This window comes from Penicillium manginii (assembly GCF_028828005.1).
Source record: "Penicillium manginii strain IBT 31320 chromosome Unknown utg000006l:1.0-4164085.0:1.0-4166146.0, whole genome shotgun sequence".
Taxonomy (NCBI): Eukaryota; Fungi; Ascomycota; class Eurotiomycetes; order Eurotiales; family Aspergillaceae; genus Penicillium; species Penicillium manginii.
The window spans coordinates 1,517,713-1,545,056 of NW_026643107.1; the positions used below are offsets into that span (position 1 = coordinate 1,517,713).

The window sequence follows — 27,344 nt, forward strand, 5'->3', positions numbered from 1 at the left end:
ATCTACTCTTCAATTACTACTTTCCTCCCGTAGAATATTCTAGTATCATGTTGTTGTTTTCTGCTTGGAACTCGGTTATGTGCCCACAAGTAGCGTGAGTTTCATGCATATCTTAGTAGCATCGTATGTCGGCACTACAAAGTGGAAACTGATCCAGTGGAAATCCGGGAAATCCCATCCAGCCTCGGAGCTCAATGGGGGCCAAAATTGATACATTTGCAACACAACACCATGAACGAGTTTGGCGAGTCAGAGGCCCAAGCTAGTGAATCGAGCTTTCTAGGCCATACCACCCAAGACACGCCAAGAAACACCAAGGCTAGCCAAAACCTGCGCTGGTGTCATTTTTCGATTCTCTGGTTTGTAGATTCGACCCTGCCAAGCCGGAGTTGGCGGCAATCCACCGTCTAGCGAAAAGCAGTGGAGATTGCGCGTTAGCCTCATCCGAATAGCCCCAAATCTTAGGCTGCCCCAGCACGCGGTGGAAGCGAAGGTACCTAAGCGACGAATGGTGAATGTCGTATATAATGGAAATCTTTGGACTCCATAATTTAGCGATTTCTTTTTTGTTCTTTTTATCCTCATTTCAGCCGCAACCATGACCGGGCTGAACGCCTCCGTTTCTGCGGGTTGGTATACCTACACCAACCTAGGTCCTATCACAACCACCTTCACTCCAGCTCCCAGCTGCACTGCGTCTGGCCGTGTCGCAGTGGGCTATATGAACACAGATAGTGGTAATCTGTACCTCGAGTATTACACGGAGCCCATTCGAGGGCTCAGCTTCAGCGGATGTACGCCAACCTCGACACCAAGCATCACCGCTACACCAAGCTCGACTGGGTATTTGACCTCCGAAGAGCAAATTTCTTCCTTCTTGGCCGAACAGGTAAGCTGGAGGGCTTGGGGTCAATACTACTCTCCTGCCATGTACTGTCCCTCCGGCTGGGAGACAATTGGTATGGTCGGGCGCGATGGCAGCAGCTCGCTCACTTCGTCGGGCATTTATGTCCATACTACGGCTACTACAACTACTCAATCATATAGTACAGACGACGTGTACTACTATATGTTCAACTATGAGGATAAGGCTTCCGTTTTGAAGGATATTCTCCAGCCAAAGGAAACGATGGCTGCGTGTTGTCCCAGGTAAGTTCAAAAATCCAACAAAGCTCAGATGGATAATATCCCATTAGAGGAATAATGCTAAGAATCGATGCAGTGGTATGATAGCAGACTCGACCGGTCTTTGCTACTCTCTCGTCAAGGACTATAAGCCATCCCTCGGCTACCAGGTTGACGTAGGATACAACTACGAATATGGCACGAGCACGAGAACATTGACCGAGACAAGCGGCACCGATACAATCACCAAGACTCGATACCGCGTATATGAAACGGAAACTACATATCAGACAGACACCTACACCGCAACTTTAGACCAGGCAGAGCAGTCTCCCCGCTACAGCGCATTCTCTTACGCACCTGTCATCACAATGCTGTACCATGAGTCTGATTTGCACTCTGGGTCTGCAACATCATCGGCTACCGCTGATTCTACAAGTGCTTCCAATGCGGCGGGCAGAATCTCTGCTACCGCGTCAATTTGGAATGGACTTGGCTCCATCGTGGGAATTTGGGTTGCTGCGTTTGCCTTGGGGGCTGCTATGATACTTCCATGGTAGGGATGCGTGGATTATTAAATACGACTTCAGCGCAAGGAAAAGGCGTATAGTACAGGGCTGCCGCCAATAATATCCGTTGTTAAATCTAAAGATATCTCTAGCTCATCCAAGTTTTGTATCATACTAGTATTCATGAATCGTTAACTTACAAGAGTAACTCACGCTCGTTAGCTCGATAACATGTCGTCCTCGAAGGCCCGAGATCTGTACCGCGGAGAATAGATGTGGATACTGTCGTCCAGCCTAACTGTTTCGTCCGTGCTGTTTGCGCCAGGAAAATCCGAAATGGTTAAGGTGTCAGGGAAAGTGCCCCTGGAGTGGAGATTCCTTATACTCGGTCACGAGTGAACGAGGAACTGTCCTGAAACGACTGCTCTCGTGGCGAGAGACCTGGGGTAAACTCAGTGCTGCGGCCTGGCTTGTTGCTTGCTCGGTTACAATCAGGACTTAACAGAACTAGCCCCCTTATTATGATCGGTAATTTGATGCACTGCGGGCCGATTCCAATTCTATAAAAACCCTTGTCTTTTTAAGTGGTGATCAATGCTCGGCTTATCTTCGTTGTCGTGGATGCTGCGATGGCTCACTCGATCTGGCGTGGAGTTGGCTCATGGCTATCGACGAAGCTTCAGATCGAACGTCGGACAAGAGATTCCTATGGGAGTGTGATACTGAGGAGGAAGCTGAGGCATAAAACTGGTGATCAGATGAAGAGGGCGAGAGAAGAGAGAACTTGAAGCTACTATCTAGCCATGGAAGGGGCAGCCTGGGATGTCTGAAGCACCAGCCCTCAACAGTTCCATAGCCGTCGGAATATGTAGGTATCAGAGCCAGATGAAGTGCGGTATAGTCTCGGTCATCTTGAATAGCAATATCGAGCCCTGGATCCTCAAGATCCCGTATTGTTGATATTGGAAGGCTACTGTATCGGGATTGGTGGCCGTCCCGCAGATTGACGACTTCACATTTCCCAAAAAGGACTAGTTCAATCCATCAATCATAACGATCTCAAAGACTCACGATTTAGTCCTAACTTCCACCCTTCTACCAATTCACACCCTTCCATCCATCTTCCATAAACCATCGCCATGCACCCCCAACCAACAATAATGAACAACCTCCGAGAACTAAGCCAAGACATCCTCACAGGAATGAGCACCGAACGCGCCATGAAAGCCTACTTCCGCTCCAGACCCTTACTACTACTAGACTCCGAGTCCACATACGAATCGAAAGAACTAACGAGACTAGTAACCAATTTCCACGCGGGAAATCTTTCCTCGCAGGAGAGGAGGTATCTTCGACATATCCTCCGCGCCCGCCTAGATCTACACAGACGAGTGAATAGATACCCCAAGATATTGGATATGAACTATCTACCTCCCATCGAAGAATGGCGGGAAGAGTCACTTGCACTTATGGGGCTGCTTTTCACTCGGGAGGAGTTTCAGAACGTTTATTTTCTTGTTATTGAGTCCGGTTTGTTGAATATCCCTCCTGATGAGGCCGGGCAGAACACTCTTTATTATTTGAAACCGGCGCAGTATATTGCGGCTGCGTTTTGCGTGGCTGGGTATGAGTTGAGCGATGTTGAGTTTGCTATTGAGAAAATGTGGGGGTTGTATAATCCGCGGGCAGTCTATGTGCGCTCTCATAAGTGCCGGTTTGGGGAGAGATTGGGGTGGAAGAGCGTTGTTTCAAAGGAATTAGACCACGACGAGTTTCAAGATGTGAAAAGTAATAAGAATTCTTTGAAAAAGTGGTTGAGGGGACTGAAACGTTTTGGAGACTTGGTGCCTAAGGGCTTGGGTAGCGCTGTTGTGGTCTAGATTTTTAATGGAGATTCTGATGCAATGGGTATTTACCAGCTAAACAGGTAGCATTGAAAGTTGATATGTATGAATGAGAACCCTTGGGGCTAGCTCTTTGCAATCTCTAGTATTTAATTCGTCTTCTCCTACCATTTCTCAGAAAGTATCTGCATTAAGCCCGGAAGAAAGATCCAAGGCAAAACACCCCTCTTTCTATACATATCAAATCAGCCATATAGCAATGACATTACAACCCCAAGCATTCACAAAGCTACTCATTGACATCAGAGAATTCAGCTGTCAGTGTCCATTTCTACCTTCCAATTAGCAGCAAGTTCTTGAACTGCCTGCTTCATAGCCTCCACTGCTGTGAAAAGATGATCCACTTTCTCATTCAGAGAACGATAATCCTCCTCTTCCGCGGTTCTGATATCGAGTCTCTCTTGCTCCTTCATCACACTGTTTATATGTCCATCTATCACTTTGCCGAAAGCGATCAGGTGCCCGAGGATATGCTTCTCAAAAGCTCTCGATCTTTCTTTTATCTCATTTTTGAACTTGATAAATTCCTCCTTGTTCACTTCAGAGGGTATCTGCCCGATGGCTGCGACCTTTTCTTTCAGAGCCCTGATTTCGCGGGGTGATGTATGGCAGTGTTGGCACGAACTCGGAGGAAAGTTGTAGTTTATGCTCACAGGCCCTCCAGCTGGGTATGGGGTTGTAAATTGGCGAATGTTGTCCATTTTCTTCTTCACTCTCTTATGGTTGCGGGTTTTATCTTTCAGGGCCATGTAGTATGTATGGTATCGAGGATAATAATGGTAAGATCTAAGGGAAAGTGAGTAATTTCGAGGCTGCTACTCCTTTTATTTTCAGGAGTCGTATTTCCTTTTTTTTTTTCAAAGCCGTACTAGATTGGTATCTCCGACTCCCGACTCGTATGGGGTTGTAGCGTGTAAGATATTTCCATGGAACAGCCCTGGAGTATCAAAGCTACTAAACCGAAGCGAGACGAGATGAGGCGCTTCGGTTAAGCAATCAATCTCCCCATGTGCCGATACTCCGAATCGTCTCGGACTAGCTGATATATCCCAAATCCTAAATGGACTTGAATACTATTCGAAAGCACAAGGTCCCCAAATATCCCCAGCTGTAGATGGTTTTCCGAATCGCCCAATCGGGCAGGTGGGTGAATATTAGTCATCATTTCTGCCCGCCGCAATTTTTGGTATGCGGCAGCGAGAATCTCAGAGTAGATAGACTAACGACTTTTTTGACATCGGAACGTCTCAAAAAGGTACTCAACTAGACTCCTAGTGTTGGTCAATGTACCGGTCTTCCGAGAAAGCCCTTTTTCGCCATCAGTCCGCTTCAATTCTTAGCATTCGGGAACAGCGCTCATTATCAGCCAGCTTTGACAATGGCGTTTAGCTTCGGGTTTGCTGGAGATGATATCGACATCGACGATGCTGAAGTTAATAATGAGTCTCCTTTTGTTCCCGCTGTCGCTGGACAGGAGGCAAGCAATTCGCTCCCGGAGTTGGTGAAGGCCAACAAGCATGACATGAATGAATGGGTAAGATTTCAAGTTTTTTGAAACATTTGATATTTGTATTACTTCGCATTTTCTCTGCTGTGGAATCTGAAAGAGCCTCTGAGCCATATTGTGATCTTGAGTTTCCTTTTTTTTTCGATTTTTGCAGATTTGCTATGTTACGTGCCCAGGTGTTCTTGTCTTCGAAAGTTCTACATATCACTTCTGGATCAAGTCTAACTGTCGAATAGCTCTCCATTCTGCCATCACAAATATATTACAACCGACTCGAAATTAGCGGCACACCGATGGTCATCGCTCGTCGAGAAATATTCGACATCCGCACTCAATTGATGGCGGAAGATAACCAAGGACACGACAACGAGGAACTCATCTCCGGCTTGGAAAAAGGCGACCTCAAGCCCAATTTCTACGAAGGCGGTTTCAAGACGTGGGAATGTGCTCTGGACCTAGCCAAACTGGTCACAAGTGAGAACCCGACCAGCCAGTCCCCAGAACCACAAACTACTACTCATACCATCGAGGTTCGTACATTGGCATCTTACTTCTGACTGCGGGCCGCATCGCTGACAACAATATCCTTGCACAGCTTGGTGCAGGAACTGCAGTACCATCACTGGCATTATTCGCCCGTGCATTGAGCCAGACAGAGGCAGTGGAAAGCGGGGCTACGATCCAGAAAACCCATTTCACATTCGCGGACTACAATGATTCCGTCCTGCGTCTTGTCACACTCCCTAATCTCATTTTGACCTGGCATATTACCCAGTCCCGGGATACTACAGCGGTAGTCGAAAGCCAGGGTGCTTCAGCGGCTCATACTCAGGATGAAGAACTAGATATCACGCCCGAACTACTCGATGCCTTCAAGGCCGACCTCGAGAGGCGGGGTATTTCCTTGAGCTTCATTTCCGGTGCCTGGTCCCCTGAATTCGTGGAGCTTGTCTTTTCTTCCCGCAGTGAGGGTGACTGTCAGACCTTGGTACTTGCCAGCGAGACGATCTACTCCCCGCTATCACTGGTTGCATTCTCCGAAACTCTTCTGGCGCTACTGCGCCGCTCTAGCTCTGCATCTAGCAAGACTCGGGGTTTAGTGGCTGCTAAGAAGGTCTACTTCGGAGTGGGAGGAGGTGTCGATGAGTTCCTCGCGACTCTGAAAAACGTTTGTGTTGATGAATTGGACGTTCAACAGAAGGTGGATATCCAGTCGGAAGGTGTCGGCCGAGTTGTGTTGGAAATTACGCCTGTTGGAAACGGTGTGCAGTAGATTATTAGATTCAAATTAGATTGAGCCTTTGAATACAGTAACCAGTGGTACAGGGAAAACTAGAGTGGTGAATTCAAACAAATGAAATTCAAGGAATCAGGTGCTGGATTGAACTTTCAAATCCTAACGTATATGTACATGTTTTACCTCATTGCGCATGTCTAGTGCAAGACAGCCAACCCAAACAGAGAGAAAAAAAAATAAGACTCGACTCCATCCTCTTCGTCACAGAGACCTTAGACCTGTGTCCGGGCAACGCGGGCCTTCTCGGTCTCCTGGTTCTCGCGCTCGTAGTGGGCAATGACCTTGCTCAGGTCGGACTGGGAGCCGGGGGCAAGGTTGATGATGGGAGCAACGTTGAACAGACTAAAAAACAGAGGAAAAGAAGATTCAGTTAGTCATTTTAGTCACACCAAGGTAGACCCGGAGCGGTATCACATACTCGTTCTGTCTCAAGGGAACGAATTCGCGGGGTCCTTCACTCTGGAGCAAGTGGCGGTCCTCGGCGGCCTTCTCCATAATTGCGGTGTGAATGGCGTTACGCTGTTCAAAGGCCTCTTGCGAAGGGGTCCACTTGGCGATGAGGTCGGAGATGAACGACTCGGAGCCGGATTCCTGTTGCGCCTTGGTGAAGCGGTAGAGGAGGTATGCGGAGACGAAGCTACCGGCGGTGACGTAGAAGCTGCGCTGTACAGTGGGAACCACAAGTTAGCAATCCGAATTCGTGGCATTGGCGGTCTGTTGGGACTAGGATTCTGGAGTCTTCAGGTTCGGGTTGGCGGGGAGCTTACACCGAAGCCTTCGTTCACGGGCTCAGCGTGGGCGTGGGATGAGCCGAAACGGCGAGGAGCCTGGGTGCGCAGCACCTGCCGCGTCGAGGCAGCACAGCTTCTGGCGACGAACATGGCTGTTGGGGATAATTGAGGAAAGTCGGGTTGGTGATGACCCTTTCCGCCGCGATGATAGGATGAGGTTGCGTGCCGATGAGATCACGTGTCTACAGATCACGTGCGATCGTTGTATCGGGACTATTACATAATATAGTATATCTGCCGACCCATACCGCCTTGCTACTACTATGAGGCGGTGTAGGTAGATCTCGCTAGCACTGCTAGCGTAGCGGTCGGAGTGGAGTGGACTCCGTAGAGCAGCCATGATGGGATGTCTAGAATCCCAGGACCCATTCCGATTCTTTACATCTCCCCTCCCCTCTGCCAATGTATCATTATCTAGATCAATGCAATGCAATGTGAACCCCGCGGCGAGCGAAGTCATCCTGCATATGCAAGCCCATCGAGAATCAAAGCGCCGGGTCCCTGGGGGTGGATGTGATGGGCTCAGATGAGCATTGCCTCATCTCTTCCTCTCCCTCTTCCCTAACTGAACTAAGAGCACTATTTTCGAGCAGGGGCCCATTGGACCCATCGTTTCTTGTCCATAATTGCGGGTTTTACAGGTCGTGTCGGGCTCTCGATTGAACATGTCAGCTTTGAGAGGGTACCCACTATGGCCCTACTGTCTACTTGTTCGTCCTCGCCTGATTTTGTTGGTGCCCAATGCCCCATGGCGCACAACAATTGGTCTCTCTTCGGTCCGAAGTTGAATCTGTTCGCTTCACATTCCGAATACTGGGTCTGCGGATCAGCGTTACGCTACAATCCCCATCTATTCAGCGGCCTAAAGATGGGTACTAACGTCCACTAAGGTTCGGTCCGCTGCGGTATTCCCAATAGGGTCGCACATTTCAAGTCTTCCATAGTCGCTTGCAATTGAATTATTCTTGTCGCCCTTTGCGCCCTTCTGACTTCTTCCTCTCTTACTGGAGATTGAAATTTGGACTTGCCCGAATTGTCTGCGTGCTCGAACGGGCAGCCTTGCCTTCGTGTATCGCGCCGATTTGTGCCCACTCATCTGACTGGATAGCCCAGTCATTGACTCTCTGCCCGACTGTTGCGTATTCGACGCGGCCTTGACTCAATACTCTTAGCAAATTGAGCCCTAGTACCCCTTAGTCTGGCTAGCGTTTGGGCTATATCTTGAACTTGAAGCACCGCCTGGCAACTTGCAAATGTACAGTGCAGACTGAAGACCCATGGAATCACCAGACCCGGAATATTCACTCATCAAGTTTTTATATTTATTGTCACAGTGATCTTATTGGAAACACGTCTGTCCATCATCTACCCATCAACCCATAGGCTTGGGCACGCATCCCTCAGTCATCATGGGAGCCGGTGGCAAGAAGGCGAAAGCCAAAGATAAGAATGGGAAGGCTGGAGCAAAGCAGAAAAATAAAAACAGCAAGACTCCTGAAGCGAAAGAAGAAGACCAGACGACAATTCAATCCTCGACTCCTAACAGCCCAGTCCCTGTGGTACAAGAACCCGAACTCGGCCAACCGGAACCACTGGCAGTACTTGAGCAAATCCCAGAAGTCATCGAACCACTTGAACTTGAATCTTCTCCAACTCCAGTCGACCATGAGGAACTTGAACCAGAGAAAGTCTCATCTGAACCTGAAGAACCCTCAGATCAACCACCATCTCTGAAGGAACCTCAAGCCGACACCGAGGCTCTCGTGTCAACCGACCAAGACACGACGACCCAAGCTCCTCCTATTGAGCCCGAGGAGAGTCAACCATCAAACGAAGACAGTCACCAGCCTGTTGAAGAACCTACCAAGCCGGAATCACGGGAGCAAACTCCCATCGCGTCTCCAGCTGTCCCATATTCGCCGGTGCCATCGCAAGTACCACTACCATCGCCTTCTCTGACGGAGGTCCGGTTTGTGTCCAGCGCTTCACCAGAGGCCCAATTCTACCCTGCATCTCCGGCACTTGCACGCTACGCATCACCTGTACGCTACGCTTCACCTGTACCGTACGCATCACCGGTGCCATACGCTTCACCATTGCCGTACGCTTCGCCAGTGCCCTACGCTGCGCCTGTACCGTCCGTTTCACCTGCGCCATACGCCTCGCCTGGATCGTACGCTTCACCAGTGCCATATACGCCGCCCCATCCTTACACATCACCTTTTGCATCGCCCTTTGCATCGCCCTTTGCATCACCTTTTGTCTCACCCGTGCCCAAGGTCAGCAGTCCGCTGGCTCAGTCTCATTATCCATATATGCCTCCCGCCATGCCTCCAACAATGTCTCCCACCGCAACACCCCCACCTCCTCAAGCACCACCACCACCTCCTATGATGGCTCCTCCACCCCCTCCATCTAATCAGAGCTATAATAGCGCTGTTCACTCACCTGTCATGAGCTCTGCTGGGGTCGTTCCACCTTATGGCCATTATCCTCCCCCTCAAAGCCCTCATTACATGCACCGGAGCTACAGTGTGTCTGACCAGCCATATGCATCTTCATTCCAAGCCCTCCGCGACCTACCCCTACCAGGCAATGGCACAACACACGAGAACGGCACTATATCGCCACCCGACAACCATGACGCCGAGCATATCGAGCTACTGCAGCGCATCCAATCTGCAATTCCAGATATCAACCGTCTCCTGCACGGCTTCCAACACACCCACACGCGCCTCAGCAGCCGCGAAGCAGAAATGAAGCAAATTGGCAACCAGCACGAGCAAGCATTAATGCACAAGGAGTTCTACATTGAGGCACTCCAATCCCAAATGAAGAAGACCGCCAACGAAAGTGCTGAAGAATGCGCTAAGCTGAAGAACACTATCAACGAACTGCGCCTCGAGCTTGGAAACCTTCAAGAGAAGCAACGAGATCTTGAAGATGGACTGGCCACGCACCAAAAGTCTAACGAAGAGCTCTCGCAGGGCAAGAGTGATCTCGAGGCGGAGCTTGCCACGCTGAACACCAGTCTCGAGGAGTCCAAGGTCGCGCACGAGAAGGAGCGCGAGGAGCAGAAGGAAGAGCATACCAAGGCTCTTGCGACGCAGAAGCAGGAACTGACGGAACTCTTCGAGGAGATTAAGAACGAAGACGAGAAGGCCGCTGCCGACACTCTCGAAGCACGCGAGAAGGACCTCCGTGAGCAGCATGAGGCTGAGAAGGGTGAATGGGAGAAGGAGAAGATGCTGATGCAGGAGACACTCGAGACTCAGCGCAATGAGCTCGAAGCAACCAAGACAGAACTGGCTTCTAAGATCGCCGTTCTTGAATCCAAGGAGGCTGAATTGGAGTCTCGCCTTGCTGAGCTCACTTCGATCCGTGAAGAAGTTGCTGGTAAAGTGGCGGAGCTTGAGGCTAAGGAGAAGGAGCTCCAGGATACTCGCGATAAGAACGCGAAACAGATTGCAACGATCCAAAACACCCATGCGGGCGAATTGGACTATATGCGCGAGGGCCATGCGAAGGAACTGGCTACTGCTGCGCAAGAGCTGAACGACAAGATTGCCGCTATTGAGGCCCAGCTCGCGGAGAAGGAGAAGAGCTGGGAAGCTGAGAAGGCGGGCTTGGTCCAGCAGATCTCTGAGAAGGACGGAGAGCTGTCCAGCTCTGAGCGGGAGAGAGAGAGACTAGAGGGAGATGGCATCGTCAAGGAACAGCAACTTCAGCGTGCAGTGGATCAGATGAAAACGACTATCGATCATCTGGATGGCGATTGCGACCGACTGAGGAAGACACTTCACAGTCTCGGGGAGGCCACCGATCTCAAGACTAAGGGCGACCGATTCTTGTAAGTGAGCCAGCAGTCAGAGTTTGATTCTTCTTTCCCCTCTTTTTTCTTCCATCTTTGTTTTTTTCTTTATGATTTATGATCACGATCACGATCATGTCCATGTCTACGTCCGACCATGTCATTCATTTATCACATCTCTTTTGTCTATACACAGACCGATCTATTTCCTTTCACTCTATAGAATGTCGATATCGCCATAAAACCTGAATGTATATGAATGATTCTAATAAACCTCTTTCTCCTCTAGTACCGACTGTTTCACGCAACTCTCGCAAATGATCCACGATCTCTCACAAGACCACTTCGCCTACCTCCCCATCGATCCACCAAAGGACATCCTCTCCAAAATCCCCTCTGAACTGCCTTCCTTCCTCGACAACAGCCCCGCCTCCCGCGACCTCCGCTGCGCCTACATCCGCCACGTCGTTTCCAAAACCCTAACCTACCGAGTCTTTCAACCCTTCCTCTTCACCCTCGGCCGCCGCTACGACAAAGCAGACACATTCTTCCAAATGCTCTCAATGGACATCCGCCGCAAATCCGTCCGCCGCGAAGCATTCTGGCGCCAGCAGACCCTCAAAGCAGCCTACACGACCTCCGACGCAAAGCAATCCATCAACGTCGCCGCAGCGGTCATCGTAGACGAAATCATCGATCACATCCGCCACTTCGCTGATCCCAAACACCTCGACTCCCTCCTCATAACGGTGCGCAAGATCGTCAAGCTCGCGGCCGAAACGTGGCGCCACGCTCGCGTCGAGCGCGAACTCGTCTTGGCTCTGCTGCCGGCGCCGGACGCGGAGGACGTCTCGAATGAGGGGTGGCTGGAGTACGGGGTTGCGAAGGAAGTGAGTCCGATTCAGAAGACTGATCCGACGCGCCATGTTGTGCTGCGCACTTTCCCGTGTGTTGTGCGCGAGGCGGCGCATGAGGACTTTGCCTTTGCGTCCGGGGAGAGGGCGAATCCGTGCGTTTACTCGGTTGGTGAGGTTCTCTTCTCCGATTCGCCTGTCATTATGGCGCGGCTGCAGGAGCTGGCGAAGAAATCTACGGATACGCTGGTTAATGAGGGGGGCCAGTTGAGTTTGAATTTGTCCCCGGCTAAGACGATTGGTGAGCAGGAGTTGGTGCCGCTACGGGGGATTGAGAAGTTGGTTGCTATTCATAATCCGCCGGCGAAATTGACGGTGCAGTCTGCGCCGAATAGTCCCAAGGGGCAGTTTATGAAGACTTGAGAGGAGATGGGATGAGAGGGGGGTGGATAGTGGGGGTTTGCGGGGAAGGTGTTCCTTTTCTGGAACAGGACTATTGTTTCTTTTTTTTTGTTTTTGTTTTCTTCTTTTGATCGCTTGTATTTTCCTTTGGAACTGTCGGGTATAGGGAAATGGGGTGTTTCTGTGTGCTTTGCAGCGATTGAGCGATTGAGCGATTCAGTGACTTTGACTTCAGTGACTTTATGTGTGTATGTGTGTATAGGAATGGATCAGCATTGAGATCAATCTGTACTAGTATTAGTAGTATAGCACAGCCATAACAATGTGGAATGTACTATCTTCCGAGGTTGTCTCAGACCCTGGAGTACTACTTTTATACCCCGCGGGACCCGCCGTGAACCATGGAGCACCTGGGCATGCCACCAATCTTAAAATATCAGGAACGCAAACCTTGGAACATACTGGGTTTGGTTTCATCTTCAGCCCTATGTGCAGGTGGCTTTGGAAATGGACCCCACGGAGATAATAATAGAACATTTCAGCCCCCATAACATTAGGTACCTAGCCAAATATCTCAGGGTCGTGTGGCTCATTGCAAACACTGCAAAGCCCGCACAGCCTTGCTTTGCCGTTCCACAGTCTGCCTCGCATAAGATGAACTTGAACTCCAGGGCTTGGATTGGTACTAGGTATATACCTAGGTATTTAATTAAGTAAGTGTTGAGAGAGAAAATTGAAAAAATATTTCAAATTTATTTCCATCACCTGCTTCCAAGGTTCACGTTGTGGCGAGAGTTCATGTTCGGGCGCAAAGACAGCGCGTAAAGCAGCCGAGCGCAACGCGGGGCCATCAGGGCGCTAAATGAGGCTCATTTTAATTCCACTTCAATTCCACTTCCACCCATTACACCTGTTTCATTTCCCACAAGGCTGACATCGTCTTCTGTTGCATGACGCGACCCTTGATAGGTAAGTAAAAAAAGAAGACTATGCATTCATGCGACCCCCAATCCTTTTTAGTACCCCTCCACTCCCGTCTTTCCTCCGGCCCCCATTGCTGACACTCCGCAAGCTGACCAACCTCAACTCCCCTCAACTTAACTCTCCTCTTCAGCTGGGTCGCGCACTTCTTTTCTCTGCCTCTATTCACTCCTGCTAGGGGTCCCGGTGTCCGATGACCGGGTATTTGGATCTATATAACCCCCCCTAAGCGACGGAGTGGTTTGTACCCCAATGATTTCGGTTTCCCGCTTCCTGGCCCTCTCTCGCCCCCTTCTGACGCCGGCTCGCCCCAACTACCTGTCGCATCAGCATCCGCATGGGCGAAACTAACTCGCGATCATCTCAAAATGTCGAGTCCCCACACTCTTCACTCGTCGGCGGGGCACGCGCATCCGTTGGAGCTAAACACCTCGGACCCTTATCTCTCGGCGCCTTCCGATCCTGAAGAGTCCGAATTTCAGGCCTGCGCAATCCGTCTGACTCCAGTCGGTGGCAGTCCAGGCCACAGTGTCTCGTCTCCACATGATGGCGCTGCCTCGGTCTCGGGTCATTCTGCCCAGACCCAGGGCCAAGATTATCTGTCCCCACAGAATAACCACTATATCGATCCCAGCGCCTCTCTCTCTCCCAACAATGGCGGGTTTCTCGCTCCGTCGGATATTGATCTTGCCAGTGGCATTGGGACATGGTCGAATGGAGCTCCCGCTTCCTTTGGTGCGGATGTATCACCAACATCGACTCAGCAACATCAGCCTTGGGCTCCGATCATGGGCATTGACACCTCCTCACAGTATCTCAATCCAGGAATTACCATTCCGAGTCCAGCTTCTGCGACAAAATACTCCTCAGCCCAGAACAACGACTTGAATTTGACGTCTGGGTCTTTTGTGAGCCCAACACAACCAGGCCTCGGCATCTCGAACCAACACTACACACAGCCACAACTCTCCGTTTCCTCCGAGCAGGCTCCAAGGCAAAATAGCGCAGCACCCGCCGTCGGCAGAGGTCGGAGTCCAACTGTCACCGTGGAATATATTCCGCGTGGTGATTCGCCAACTCAAGAACCTAGTAGACACGAGCGACGTGCGAGCCGGTCGTCTGCTCACCTCTCCGTGAATGGACTTGGAGACCAGTCGAGTGAAGAGGGATACGAGGATGATCAACAGTCCATCTCACACACTCCTATTGAGCGAACAAACGGTGGCCATTGGCACGGTCTTGATCCCTCGTCGCGCGGAAATGACTTTGTTCTAAGCCCGAATGATCTCAAAGGCGAACGAGAACGCGAGCAGAAGATCGAAGACATCAGCCGCTGGTCAGAGCGTGTGGGCAGTGAAGCTGGCGATGACCCTACTCTCCCTTCATCTCGAAAGATGGTACCGAATAACCGACTTCGCGCAAGGAGCACGGGAGACCGCCCTCTTCAACAAGAAGACTATTTCAACCTGAAGTTCGGCCCCACTGGTCAGGCTATCCCTCCGCCTCGTCTCATGCTACGTGAGAGTAGCGAGGATGAATATAGCGAGACGTCTGAAAGCACAGCCGATGCAGAAGAACCGGGTCGATATGACCGATCAACACCGGAGGTTTACTCCTCGCTGGAGCAGAAATCGCCGGTGGAAGGCGAATCCCGTCTTTATCCCTGGAATGACTATCCGCAAGGCCCAATTCGAACAGAAGTCATGCAGCCCTACAGTTCCACAGCAGCCATGGTCGCTTTTGAAAAACGCGCGAGAGATGTGGAAACGGCCTCTCTCACTGCGACGATCGATAATAACAGCATCATTAACTTTGGTGCGAATTTTGAACGAATGAGTATTTATGATAATGCAGCACCGAAGAAGACAGAGAAGCGCGGCAATACATTCTTCAAGCGCTCTTACCAACAGGCATCCAATATGCTGAAGCGTCAGGCTTCGGATCTTTCACTGGCCACGGTCAACTCTCACTCTCACCATCCAAGCCCGGAGCCAACGCAGCGCAAGGACAGTGGCTCTCATAGACACCGATTGAGTCTGTCCACAAAACACTCACGGTCTCCAAGTTTGAGTAACGCTCTCTTGTCCATGTCAGGCCAGCTGGCTGCGGTCGGCGGCAGTCACTCTGTTCAGGCCGTATCTCCCAATGCTGAGCCAAGTGCTGGTAGAAACAGTCTCCAGGGTCGCAATAGTCTCCAAGGCCGGAGCAGTCTCCAGATAAAAGCTCGCGGACGAAGTAGGAGCGAAGTTCCCAGAGCCCCGACACCGGGACTCATTGACTTGATGACCAGTCATGGTGGGCCGCCCGTTGCTAGTATTACCCGATACCAACAGCAAGAACCCAGCGCAGTGCCAACACCAAGAAGTGCAGCAGCACTGGAGCGCGAAATGGCTGGTGGCGACGATGAAGACGACAATGATTTGGCCGAAGATAAGGGCTTGGTGATGCATTTCCCGCCCATAACGCGTCTGCCGGTGCCAACGTTCGAAGGGTTCAAGGCGCAGATCATGCAATTAAGCCCTGGCTTAGCACCTGCTCTGATCCATCGATTCGCACATGCACAGGTTCAGCGGTACAAAACCCTTGTCGAGCTTCAGCAGAAACATTCCGCAGCTGTCGCCAATCGAAACTGCAAATCTGGCAAATTCTGCAGCGCACTTGGGGGTCAGCCGGTGCTGTTGCAGCAGAAATCGCTTGCCGACGCCGAAGCTGGACAGACTCAATTCCGCATCACGGATTATAGTCAGGGTGGCGATCAGCAACACGCAGCAGGTGAAGGAGCTATCGCCGCAGCGCAATTTCCCCCAGGTGTTCCTCTACCGCCTGTTGCTAGACTGCCAGCTCAGTTTGAGTGCCCGATTTGCTTCCAAGTAAAAAAGTTCCAGAAACCCTCTGATTGGACGAAGCATGTCCACGAGGATGTGCAACCCTTCACGTGCAGCTTTCCTGAATGCGCGGAGCCCAAGTCTTTCAAGCGGAAAGCAGATTGGGTTCGACATGAGAGTGAGCGACACCGGCAGCTTGAGTGGTGGACTTGTTCGCACCACGACTGCACTCACATCTGCTACCGCAAAAACAACTTTGTCCAGCACTTGGTTCGCGAGCACAAGATGCCCGAACCTCGGGCGAAGAAGACAAAGGGATCGACGACGGCGGAAGGATCTGCATCTACGCAGCGGGAACAAGAGTTCTGGCAGATAGTCGCTGATTGCAGGAATGAGCTCGAGCAGACTCCAAGCAAGGAGCCCTGTCGCTTCTGTGGGAACGTTTGTAGCTCCTGGAAGAAGCTAACGGTCCACCTGGGGAAGCACATGGAACAGTTAGCCATGCCGGTTCTGGAACTAGCAAAACAAAGCTCTTCCACCCCTAGCCAAAGCCAAGTCTCGATGGTGGGCGGGTCCGCCGAGTCTCACCACGCCTCTTCTGCCCTCGCTGCACCTGCACCTGCACCGTTCCAGAACCATGAACACCCAGCAGAAGACCCTAGTGCATCGGTACAGCTAGCTCGGCAACAATATCCCACTAACGATGTCGGCGGCCCAGCCAGCCACGCCTTCTTCAACTACTCCGACATGCCCATGGCCAATTATCCGTCCATCTCGGGCACCCAGCTATCGATGGAACCGGAATCGATCGACCTACCCGGCGATCAGTTCCCCAGCTACGGCATGGGGCAATACCATGACCAAGCCACGCTCCACCCACCAGCCCAGACCCACCCCCTGCATCAACAATCGTCTTCCTCGTCAACGTATCCACCGCCCTTCAACGCGGTTCCACGCGCCCGAACACCCGAGACGAACCCTTCCCTGCTCCAGGGCTCCTATTCGCTGAGCTCGCAGCTCCCGCCTCAACCTCAACCGCCAGCCTCGTTGTACTCCGCTCCGAGCCAAGCTGGGCCAGGGTATCCGGCATACCAACCTGTGGCGCCGAATGCTAACGGCTCGTATACATCCGCGTATACGACGAGTTATTCGTCTCAGATGTGATGAAATGATCTACGACTTTTTCCGATCTGCCATTATTTATGCCCTTTTTTTTCTTTCTTGTCGCGTGCAATTGCATTTTCTGGGCGTGTGTCTACGTGTCTACTCTACATATACCCTCCCCCTTCGTTTCGTTTTGTGGGAATCGTTGATCTTCATTTACCCGTTTCCCGTTTCTGTGTCGGCTGATTGCTGCAAAGTTGTACGTCACGTTTTATTAGTCGTGCATGAGGGAAGGGTGAGGATTTACTACTTTCTTTTCTTTTTGCAATTTCTTTGTTGCAGATTTTTTTCTGGACTATATGTTCTTTCTTCTTTGGCATTCAATTTATCGGCAATGAATCTTTCTTTTTCTAATCTACATACATGCATATCTATACAGTAGCTTTATCTTCATCGAATTTTTGTCCAGAGTATTGGCTACCATTTTCCTAGTACGGGATAATCTACAGATAGACTCGGACCCAGTACTAGGTAGAGCCAATCTTTGTTTATCCCTCATGGTATGTTTTCTTTTTCCTATTTCATTTCTGCATGTTTACTTTTTCCACTCGATAATCTTTTCCTTGCCTTTCTTTCCCTTCCATTTCTCTTCCCCCCACCCCCCTTCACGTAATCGGAGTTAAAACATTTCCTGCATGCGCGGAATGGCGATAGTCCAGACTGAGCGGCAGGATCGTGTACATATTTTAGGGGGCACTGGGGAATTTTGTCTCAGGGCAGTGGCGTATCGTACCAGACAGGACAGGGCAGGACTCCTGGGGCAGTTCCCGTATGCATGGCATATGAGCCATCATATTTTCTTTTCAGAGTTTGATCGGAAGTTAGCCGTCGCGTGTTTCAAAAAAGGGGAGGGGGGGAGCTCCAAGATCAGGCCCTGGGGGGGTTTTCGAAGGGGTTCAACGTGAAGTTTGCCCTTCCCCGGCAACGTAGGACGCGTGGTTGTCAAGTGTCAGGATGTTTCACGTCTATCCCTTGCTAGACGGCATGGCATCGGGGAACGAGGGCGCCGATCGACCCTGTCACAGCTGGATCTGGTCCTTGCGTCTACGGGTTCGGTTCGAGTTTACCACGCTTTTCTAGTTTAGGTGCAGTTTAGTTCTACCGTATGTACTGTTAGTGGTGAGGTTGTAGTTCCAGCCTCAGCTCTAGAAACGCTGGGATCTATACTCCGTACGCATGAAGCAGCTCAATTTCAGCTTCAGGTCTAGCCTGGAGTAGGTCACGGAGCTGCCGTCGATCCTCTGGTCTGGATAGGTTCATGCTCATGTTCACTGGCATCAGCCGTCCCGGAGTTTATATCCCGCACCATACCCATCGAATCCAGATACCAGCTGTACGACCCTAACATGAACTATGACTCCGAGAGAGTGGGAGCGTTGGAGCGCCAGAATTTTAGCGCCAAAACTCAAGCGCACAGAGGCGATCTGACTAGGCTGAAGGGAGGAGGGGGCGATCGCTCTCCCAACCCGGGTGAATCGTCGCAAGATGCAGCGGGGCTGTGCAATCAAGGGATGAATGACATGCACATTCCACACGGTTAGCTCGAGGAGAATCTGAGGACGAAGTTTACGAAGTGTACTCCGTACTCCGTAGGAAGACTCGCTCTCGGTCTTTCTTCTTTGGTCCCTCCTTTTGACACACATTCCGCCCTTGATTGTCCGCGTGGTTGAATCCGGCTCGGGGCGAAAAGTGGAGTTCCTTACTACCTAGGTAGGTATGTCTCTGAGGTTTTTGTTTAATTTTGATTTTTTAAATTTGATTTCATTTTTCATTTGATTTTCGCGTGCGCTGGGCTTGCATGTACCTCGTTTTTTATTTCTTTTTCATTTGGCAACGAGGGACCTGCTGCATATAACCTTGTCATCCCCGATTCGATCAGTCGCTTTTTCTTCTCTCTTTCTGCCAGATGCTTTCCCATGTCACACACTCGTTCTTTATGATCCTAATCCTGATAGTTCTGATCCTCCTGTTTCAGTGTGATCTTCCCGATCTATAGACTCCCCCATATATCCACCTCCACCTCCACATCCGAACCAACGATCCACTTCTCTATACTTCGATCTACTAGTATTAGTACCTACTGCTAGGTACCTAGTGGTCTCTACTAAACCGGCGGTGGGATCTCGACCCAATCACATCATCTACATGGAGGTTCGTGTTAACCTGAAGATCCTCCTCTCACCCCCACCTTTTCTTCTCCATCTTACCCATCTTACCCATCTTACATTGGAAAAGGTTCACGCTATTAACACCGCTCCCTTCAGGACTCTCAAATGACCTGGCAGGACTCAGGCGATGTCCTTCAGGGCATCATGGTCGGCTCAGACACTCACCCACCAACCCTAACCATGGGCGATTCAGCCTCAAACCCACTACTCGACCTCCACCTAAACACAGACCTCTCTTCTCTTGAGGCTCACCCTCAAACTCACCACTTCCTGGGCCAGTGGTCCTCCTCATCCACAGAACAAAACTTCTACTACCCCCATCACTACCCCTCCCGACTCAACGGCGCCCAAGATGCCTGGAATCCACTCCAAGTCACCGGCGTTCCAGCGTCCGGGATGTCTCATCTCAACGTCTCACCGGGGGGCGATGACTATGCCTTCCACAAACCCCACTACCGCACCCCGTCCGACAGCGGGAGTCAGTATATGGGCAGTTTGATCTCGGGGGACTCTGGGTATGCTAGTAACAATGTCGCTTCTTCTTATGGCATGGACTCGAGTCCACATATGAGTGCGAAGGAACATGGGTTTAAGTTTGGTGAGGCTCTTGCCATGTATGATCAGCAACAGCCTGGGATGGGAGTCGGAAATATGTTTATGAAGGATGATCTTTCTTCGCTATCGCTTGAATCGGTTAAGTGTGACCATCCTGCTTGCGAGTGGATTGGAAAATGTCCTTCTGATAAGAGGTGAGTCTTTGAAAGCCTTCCTCAGGGTCGGAAAAGTGCCAGTGCTAACACCTGAGCAGGAAACACGAAGCACGCCACCGGAAGTCCTTCAAATGCGACGAGCCTAACTGTCCCCGGAAAGAGGGCTTCGGCACCATCAACGACCTCGCCCGCCACAAGAAATGCGTTCATAATAAAGAACCCGAGCGAGGTCCCAAGATGATGTATCTCTGCTTCGGAAAGAACTGCCCCCGCCCCAACAAGCGCTGGCCTCGTCTGGATAACTTCAAGCAACATCTGAGCCGCATGCACCACGAAGAAGACGCCGATGCACTACTCAAGCAGTCTATGGATTGGTACGAGAGTGTGACAGGTCATCGCGGACAGAAGATCGAAGACACCACACAGGATGATTCCTTGCTGAGACATCCCGCAAGATATGATGTCCACGCATTCCGGTGATCTGGATGCCGATGGGGATATGGGCGAGTCGTATTGCAGTTATGAAGCCGTAGATTTCTCATCTCGAGATCCGACGCCGAAACCGATCCCGTTCCAGACCTCCCACGAAGTCTCTCCCCAACAACAGTTCTTGTCCCCGCCACACATCGACAACCGCATCGAGCGCACCGCCAACCCAGAAACATTCGTCTCCGACGCCGCAGAAAACCTAATCACCGCCATGACCAAGAAAATCAACAATCGCCGCCAACAAAGCACCAGCGACGAAGGCATCGATCTCTCTGACAACCCCAACCTCTCCCCACCCCAACGCCAAATGCTCCAGAAAGTCCTCCTCGCAGCCCTCGACCGATTATCAGACGACTCAGTCCCACCCACCCAAATCCCCACCCCCGCCCCAGCCCCAGTCCCCTCCGAACTAAAACAAGACGGCTTCCAATGCGATATCTGCCCAAAACGAACCCGCCTCCGCTGCGAAATGAAGTAAGTACCCTAACCCCGACACCAACCCATTTTCCACGCCCCATCTGACATCAAACCAGAAAGCACCAAAAACGCCACGAAAGACCCTACGGTTGCACATTCCCCCACTGCGCAAAGTCCTTCGGCAGCAAAGCAGACTGGAAACGCCACGAGAGTTCCCAACACCTACACATCGCCAGCTGGCTATGTTCACACGAAGACGACGAAAGCTGCGGCCGGATCTTCTACCGCGAGGAAACTTACATCCAACACCTGACCCAGACGCACCGCACGCCTAAGACGAGGTTAAAGCCCGTCTTGCAGTCCACTCGGCTTGATTTGGCGGATCGGTCGCGGTTCTGGTGTGGGCTTTGCGTGAAGGAGGTACCGTTGATGGGTGGGGTTGTGGGGGCTGCGGCGTTGGATGAGAGGTTTAATCATATTGATGTTGAGCATTTTAAGAAGGGGGAGCGAGGGGGGGGATTGGCGGTTTCCGACTCTAGGTTTGACGGCCTGTGGGCGGGGTGATGATGAGGATGATGATGGGGAGGGGAGGAGGAAGAGGAGGTGTCTATAATGATAAGTTTGGGGTAGATTGCGGATGGCACTTATGAATATTCTGTATAATGTTATACCATTTTTTGACGATCGACATGTTCCATGGAGAGGAGTTAGAGATATTGTTCTCAAGGGACGAAAAGTGAGGCAATAGACTGTGTAATTCCTAGACCTATGAATTACTCTATCTGGTTGGCTCATCATTACCCTGTCTTGACACCTCCACCTTTAAACTTAATGCTGCCTGTGATATTTCACCGATCGTGATTGCCTATTTTACCTGCCTACCTTGGATATTTCTTTCTCACTTCTCACCCTACCATCTCATCTCATCCACTACATCTCATCTCATCCACTATGGACTTCCTTCATTCCATCTCGAATGTCCCTCCTTCATCATCTTCTGAGCTCTCGTCCGTTGAATCCGAATCTACGGATACTCTTGTGCAACTGACGAAAGAAACAAAGCAACAGCCGTTCACCACCAATAGGAGCTTACAAAAGTCTTTGGAACACCTTCAACAAGCGCTTCAGCAAGACCAAACTTCGGATCAGTACCTCGTTTTCACATCTGTCCCCCTCAAGCAACATTCTAAACTGAGTGATGATCGGTCGCAAACAAGCAAATACAGTCGATTATCGTACAATGTAGAAACACAAATCTTGATTGCCAAAGTCATGGCTAATCCCACACACGAACTTGCAATAAGATCATTTGATTTACTGATCTCTCTCGAACTACGTGCAATGAACGTCCATCGTGAAGTAAAGCCTTTCGGGTCGACTACAGTTGAGATTGGAAATTGGAAAAAGGAGGCTGATTGCTGCTGGGCTCCAGCTTTGACAAATACAAGATTAAGTCTTGTGGTGGAAGTCGGACTGTCGGAGTCTGCGCGACGACTTGCTCTTAATGCGCGAGGCTGGCTTGAGACCTATTCCTCATCTGTGAAACTTGTGATTACGATCGGTATCAAACGCGAAACCCCTGAGATCATCTTTCACCGATGGGAACTTGTTTCCCGAGGATATGGCGTCCAAACAAGATCATCCCCTCTTCCAGCATATCGCACTGCATTCCTTAAATTATCTCGAACGAACAATACAACGATTGTTACCGGAGAGTCCTACCTGAATGGCACAATTACGGCGACTACACAGCTGGATCTATCCTTCAACAAGGTTGTTGGCCGTCCTCCTCATCAGCCCTTGGAGAGAGACTTGGTGATATCCGAGCAAGAGCTGAGAATTTTTGCCGAGGATATCTGGGGTGAGCAGAATTTCCTATAAGTCGTCTCTCACCGTCCGAAGTCACGGGTGGAAAGGGAGCCGTTTGTTTCTGGCGCCAGGGGCTGTCATTTTCGGCGTCTATTTCACAGGTCCTCATATTCTATGTGTAAACAAAAGACACACGCCAGCTCGTTGCACTTCGGGTTCAGCTCGACCGAGCTGATTCACAATGGTCGGCACTTTGCGGCTGGCAATGATCCATTTCACAGAAGGCGAGGCTGATACATTTTGCGTGATAAATGATAACAGCTAATTTTGATTCTTTTCGAGTTAATCGAGTGCATCAATAACTATATATGCCCTTCCGATATCGGGATCGCGCAGCATGCGAGCAGCCGCTTCTGACATTGCATAAAAGGAGCTCCCATCTTCAAACATACTCTTGTGACGATCATATATCTCACGAAGGTGGGCTATCAAGGGAGGCCTTTTCCGAATGAGTCGGTAGATAAGACCTCGTAGGATAGCTGTGGAGATATTAATGAGGGCGTTCGTACCCTAACAAAAGAAATAGGCAAGCTTAGCCTCCGGGGCTGAATGCTCTAGCTCTCCAATGATGCCTATCAATAGCATCGTTTTGCCGTGGCCAGGACAACCTTTTATCCAAAGGAGTTGTTTTCCGGTATCATTTTGCAATTGAACAAAGCTTGGGTGACGCAGTATCCATTCGTATGAGCCTTTCAAAAGCCCACCTTTCACATGTTCGATATTCTTCATGTGGTCGTGGGTGTCGGAAACCACGGGGTGCGAAGATAAAAGTACCGAGAGGCATTCATTGTCACCGGCATCTAAAAATCGATTTGCTTGTTGTCAGTTTCCACAGCTATTTATAGTTCTCTTTTGGTGGGTTTAGAAATTTAGAGTACCTGGAGAAAGACCGGTCGATGAATTGTTGATAGTGCCATTATTAGTCACGACTTGGTACCCGGAGTTTGTCACCGGATGATACACCGGCAGACATTATGGCACATCAAATACCTCAAATCAACATTTTCTATCTCCTGAAGGGTATAACGCAAAAGATGAAGCCACCTGGGCAGGCGCTTCAGTGGGTGAGGGGCAACCATCAGCCTCACTAACACATGACTTGACGGCGCTATGAACTGCAGTATGATTTGCTGTCTGTTACCTTCCAAGGTTCCTGCTCGAGTGCTTTCAAGCATGATGGAGAGCCTAGGTATTTTATATCCCATCATACTGTCGGACCTCACTATGATAATGTGAATGCTGATTGGGAGAGTCGGGTTCCGACAACTTTGACAGTCATCATTACGAAAAATGAGCTTTTGTTTGGAGCCTTTGGTACATTATGACGAGGAAATGGAAAATCAAGATCCGGATGTAAATAAAATAATATACAGTTGATATATCAGGCTGTCGCTGACTTTTATTTCTGTGCGGCCGCCAGCTCGCGAGCCTTCTTCTCCAGCCCAGCCATTTCTTCTAGGAAGCATTAGCATCGAATCTCGGGCATACTGGGCTCAGATACTGTAGCTACCGTTCTTTTCCAGCTTCGACTCATCCATCTCCAGCTTCAGCCAGCTCCAGTAGATAATCTGGTATGTGAGCACTGCCCCAAGGAAGACCTTGCCGAAGGGGCCCATGAAGGTCTTATATTTTGACATCTGGCCACTTGTCAGTCCATCGCTATACTAAAATTATGTCTCCGTATATTGCGATAGACATTCGAAGAAGCTTGGAAGGTCCGTCTGAAGACAGATACTTACCGATTCCCGATAGGCACTAGGCTTTTCGGCGTTGCGCAGAAACGGCGTTGAAGAGAGGAAGCGCTTGGTTGGCACACGGGTGGCTAGCCCGAGCCCGAGGCGGGAGGTGGGAGCCAATCTTTGGGCTGATTGTCGGACAAGCATCTTCTGACGTATGATGTATTATGGATTGTCTAGAACTTGAAGTGTTGCGTTGCCGGCCGGGGGGTTGAGGAGCGCGGATGTGACGAATGGGGTTTAGCGTGGATTCCTGTGTCGGACACGCGTGGTCTTGGCACCGAGTTGACAGTGAAGTAATGGAATTGTATTTTGAATAAATCAGGACTGGAATTGTTCCGACGAGAAGACTCGGATAGTATGCTATATATAGGCACTCATGTTACTAGCATCCGATGCCCGGGCATTTATGGCGAAGTGGTGCGAGCCGTGTTTTCGTTTGCTGGTAGTGTAGGTCACATGACCCCGTTCTCTGGCGATCTCAGTACTGCTGTGTGTGGGCGGAGGCCCCAGGGGAGAACGGGGCCTGCGTGCAGCATGTGACCGCTACCTACCAATGATGGAGCCTTAAATCATATCCACTTGTCACGCGCCAATCAAATTATCCAGCTGCCCTGAGGTATAATCTAACCTTTCAAGATTCAAGATCTTATTCCAAGGTTATTAACGCGTGCTAATCTTCGAGTTCTTATTATTGACGTGTCTTTATTAACGCGTCTTTATTCATACGTCTTTATTGACGTGCTTTACTGATAGGTTAAATACCTAGATAATATAGTGATTAGGGTGTATTTTTATGTAGATCCTCTATTCTTTAAGATATAGTGAAGATAGTACAGTATTTATACTAAGATACTGTCTACGTTTAGAAATTGGTTTAGTATACTCTATTAATATAAATCCTGTATTTAGACTATATTCTAGAACTAGTGGTTCCTGGGAAGGTACGACCCTCACTGCCGACAATCAATATCTCGTTCTAGCATCTTTGTTCTGAGTCGCCTCCTATCTCCCAACCATTGGTAAGTTGCCTGGCGGAGCCTACTACGGCCGTTCAAGTGATGTATCGTGCACGTCTGTTGACTCCTTTTGCAGCTAACTCTAACGATCCATCAACCAAGCGCAGTCGTTCCGAGGAATATCGGAAGGTCATCATCCCCGGCCATCGTGTTGCGAAGCATCACGCCCGTACGGAGAATCCTCCCCTCGAGCCATCATTCAAACACGATCCACCAAATGATGTTGCGCCCATTTTCAACCAATGATCCCGCGTTCCCACATAATTGAACATACCTCCAATGGCGAAGCAGCGTCCTCAGGGTACTTCTAGCGGGTTACTTATCATCAACCCGTTTGAACGTTCACCGACATGTCTCCTAGAGTTTAAAGGACTTGATGGCGACAATAATTCTGACCTAAGCCTCTTTCGAACCGATCTTGAGCGTGCTCTGGCTAGGATAGATCCTATTCGTGGCGTGAACTGGCGACGCAGTCCCAAGAATTGCATTTCGTCTACGCAGCTTCGTGCTACACATGTTCAGCGCTTTGGACATGAGCTTTCTCTCCGTGGTTTTACTGTAAGAGGTGTGCAAACAATGACGGACCCGTTGCATCCTGCCCCGTCACGGTCATGGACATGAAACCGGTGTTCGGTGGTGCTTGTGCAGACTGCGCGTTCGGTGGCGGGCAGTCTCGATGCTCCTTTCGCCTCGATAAGGATGGGCTTCCGCAGTATCTGTTCTATATACTCCGGACAGATAATGCTGAATATGGCGATACGAAAGAGTCCAAGAAAGAGAGAACCGCTCCGCCTTCTGTTCAAGTCCATGCCGCTCCAGTCCGTAATGCTCGAGTCCATACTGCTCGGGTTCCTACGGATCAATCCATATCGCTTCGACCATGTCCACTAGCCCAATTGTCTTCTCTTTGCCTGCCCGTGCTATCTCGGCTGCGCCTGTCTCTTCACGTTTGTCCAGTATGAGAAGCTCCGCTTCAGTTGCAAGCTACTCCACCTCCGCAATGGACGACCCTTGCTGCAAAGTTACTGGGCTTGGGCACGCCAACTGGAACTGCATCCGTGCGGTACATAATCGTCTTAGTGATGATATCGAAACATTGCCTGTGACCGTGATCGCATTGGTGATCTCCTAGAGAGACATGATCAGCTAAGCCTTTTCGACTAGTGAGTGCTTTCGGTTTTTTCCATCAGATTGAAGGAGTTTGGCGTTTGTCTTTTGATCCTGTGGGATCTTAACAATGTGTAACGTGATCGGTATGGATGGTAAGCAGCTTAGAAGAAAGTCATACCGTGACTGTACCTAGGTAATAATAGCCAGTGGCTACCAGCTTCAAGTTGACAGTGGTGAACTATCCTTGTTGGAGCATATGCAGCCTCAGGCATCTCAAGATCGACCTATGTATACTTCAGCCTCCATCCACCGTAGCAGTCCTTGTCATGATCAATACTCCAAGGCTAGTATTAGACTATTGTTAGTAGGTAGTATTGCCCAGGTGGAGGATTGTTCACAACCACGAACTTCTTGAAGTTTCAACTCAGGCTTCAACTTCCAACCTTGGAAGGTTCCAAGGTTCCAAAGTTGGAACCCCGGGGCCGTGGATGCCCATTATTACCCGTCTAGTACTAATTACTATATATCTGCAATGGGTAGGCACCTAGGTATTAGTTCCAAGATTTTACTACAAGGGCTGGCAAGAATTCGAAGATATTTCAATCAATTAATGTCACAAAGCATTTAAACATCACCAGGGGATTTTAAAGCTCAAA

At 50.2% G+C, this 27,344-nt stretch overlaps 11 protein-coding genes across 11 annotated transcripts; 8 read left to right on the forward strand and 3 right to left on the reverse strand.

Annotated features, from left to right (window-relative positions):
* Positions 1-598: 598 nt before the first annotated feature.
* On the forward strand, positions 599-1,685 carry N7533_008927 (uncharacterized protein; the record flags this gene model as incomplete). Its single annotated transcript, XM_057105577.1, has 2 exons — positions 599-1,149; positions 1,223-1,685. 2 exons carry the CDS (start codon positions 599-601, stop codon positions 1,683-1,685), a joined length of 1,014 nt encoding a protein of 337 aa, XP_056957026.1.
* A 1,088-nt stretch (positions 1,686-2,773) lies between these two features.
* N7533_008928 (uncharacterized protein) lies at positions 2,774-3,514 on the forward strand (the record flags this gene model as incomplete). The annotated part of the gene is made up of 1 exon (XM_057105578.1): positions 2,774-3,514. The coding sequence occupies one exon, from the start codon at positions 2,774-2,776 to the stop codon at positions 3,512-3,514; it is 741 nt and encodes a 246-aa protein (XP_056957027.1).
* A 275-nt stretch (positions 3,515-3,789) lies between these two features.
* Positions 3,790-4,287, reverse strand: N7533_008929 (uncharacterized protein; the record flags this gene model as incomplete). The annotated part of the gene is made up of 1 exon (XM_057105579.1): positions 3,790-4,287. One exon carries the CDS (start codon positions 4,285-4,287, stop codon positions 3,790-3,792), a length of 498 nt encoding a protein of 165 aa, XP_056957028.1.
* A 629-nt stretch (positions 4,288-4,916) lies between these two features.
* N7533_008930 (protein-histidine N-methyltransferase) lies at positions 4,917-6,318 on the forward strand (the record flags this gene model as incomplete). Its single annotated transcript, XM_057105580.1, has 3 exons — positions 4,917-5,072; positions 5,282-5,575; positions 5,641-6,318. 3 exons carry the CDS (start codon positions 4,917-4,919, stop codon positions 6,316-6,318), a joined length of 1,128 nt encoding a protein of 375 aa, XP_056957029.1.
* Positions 6,319-6,554: 236 nt separating this feature from the next.
* Positions 6,555-7,223, reverse strand: N7533_008931 (putative NADH-ubiquinone oxidoreductase 178 kDa subunit; the record flags this gene model as incomplete). The annotated part of the gene is made up of 3 exons (XM_057105581.1): positions 6,555-6,684; positions 6,761-7,005; positions 7,110-7,223. 3 exons carry the CDS (start codon positions 7,221-7,223, stop codon positions 6,555-6,557), a joined length of 489 nt encoding a protein of 162 aa, XP_056957030.1.
* Positions 7,224-8,542: 1,319 nt separating this feature from the next.
* Positions 8,543-12,221, forward strand: N7533_008932 (uncharacterized protein; the record flags this gene model as incomplete). Its single annotated transcript, XM_057105582.1, has 2 exons — positions 8,543-10,983; positions 11,234-12,221. The coding sequence occupies 2 exons, from the start codon at positions 8,543-8,545 to the stop codon at positions 12,219-12,221; spliced, it is 3,429 nt and encodes a 1,142-aa protein (XP_056957031.1).
* Positions 12,222-13,549: 1,328 nt separating this feature from the next.
* Positions 13,550-17,170, forward strand: N7533_008933 (putative C2H2 finger domain protein; the record flags this gene model as incomplete). Its single annotated transcript, XM_057105583.1, has 1 exon — positions 13,550-17,170. One exon carries the CDS (start codon positions 13,550-13,552, stop codon positions 17,168-17,170), a length of 3,621 nt encoding a protein of 1,206 aa, XP_056957032.1.
* A 2,273-nt stretch (positions 17,171-19,443) lies between these two features.
* On the forward strand, positions 19,444-21,518 carry N7533_008934 (putative C2H2 finger domain protein; the record flags this gene model as incomplete). Its single annotated transcript, XM_057105584.1, has 4 exons — positions 19,444-20,087; positions 20,147-20,439; positions 20,504-21,011; positions 21,071-21,518. 4 exons carry the CDS (start codon positions 19,444-19,446, stop codon positions 21,516-21,518), a joined length of 1,893 nt encoding a protein of 630 aa, XP_056957033.1.
* Positions 21,519-21,905: 387 nt separating this feature from the next.
* On the forward strand, positions 21,906-22,835 carry N7533_008935 (uncharacterized protein; the record flags this gene model as incomplete). The annotated part of the gene is made up of 1 exon (XM_057105585.1): positions 21,906-22,835. One exon carries the CDS (start codon positions 21,906-21,908, stop codon positions 22,833-22,835), a length of 930 nt encoding a protein of 309 aa, XP_056957034.1.
* A 1,387-nt stretch (positions 22,836-24,222) lies between these two features.
* Positions 24,223-24,706, reverse strand: N7533_008936 (uncharacterized protein; the record flags this gene model as incomplete). Its single annotated transcript, XM_057105586.1, has 3 exons — positions 24,223-24,278; positions 24,334-24,460; positions 24,563-24,706. The coding sequence occupies 3 exons, from the start codon at positions 24,704-24,706 to the stop codon at positions 24,223-24,225; spliced, it is 327 nt and encodes a 108-aa protein (XP_056957035.1).
* A 914-nt stretch (positions 24,707-25,620) lies between these two features.
* N7533_008937 (uncharacterized protein) lies at positions 25,621-25,824 on the forward strand (the record flags this gene model as incomplete). The annotated part of the gene is made up of 1 exon (XM_057105587.1): positions 25,621-25,824. The coding sequence occupies one exon, from the start codon at positions 25,621-25,623 to the stop codon at positions 25,822-25,824; it is 204 nt and encodes a 67-aa protein (XP_056957036.1).
* Between the last annotated feature and the right edge of the window lie 1,520 nt (positions 25,825-27,344).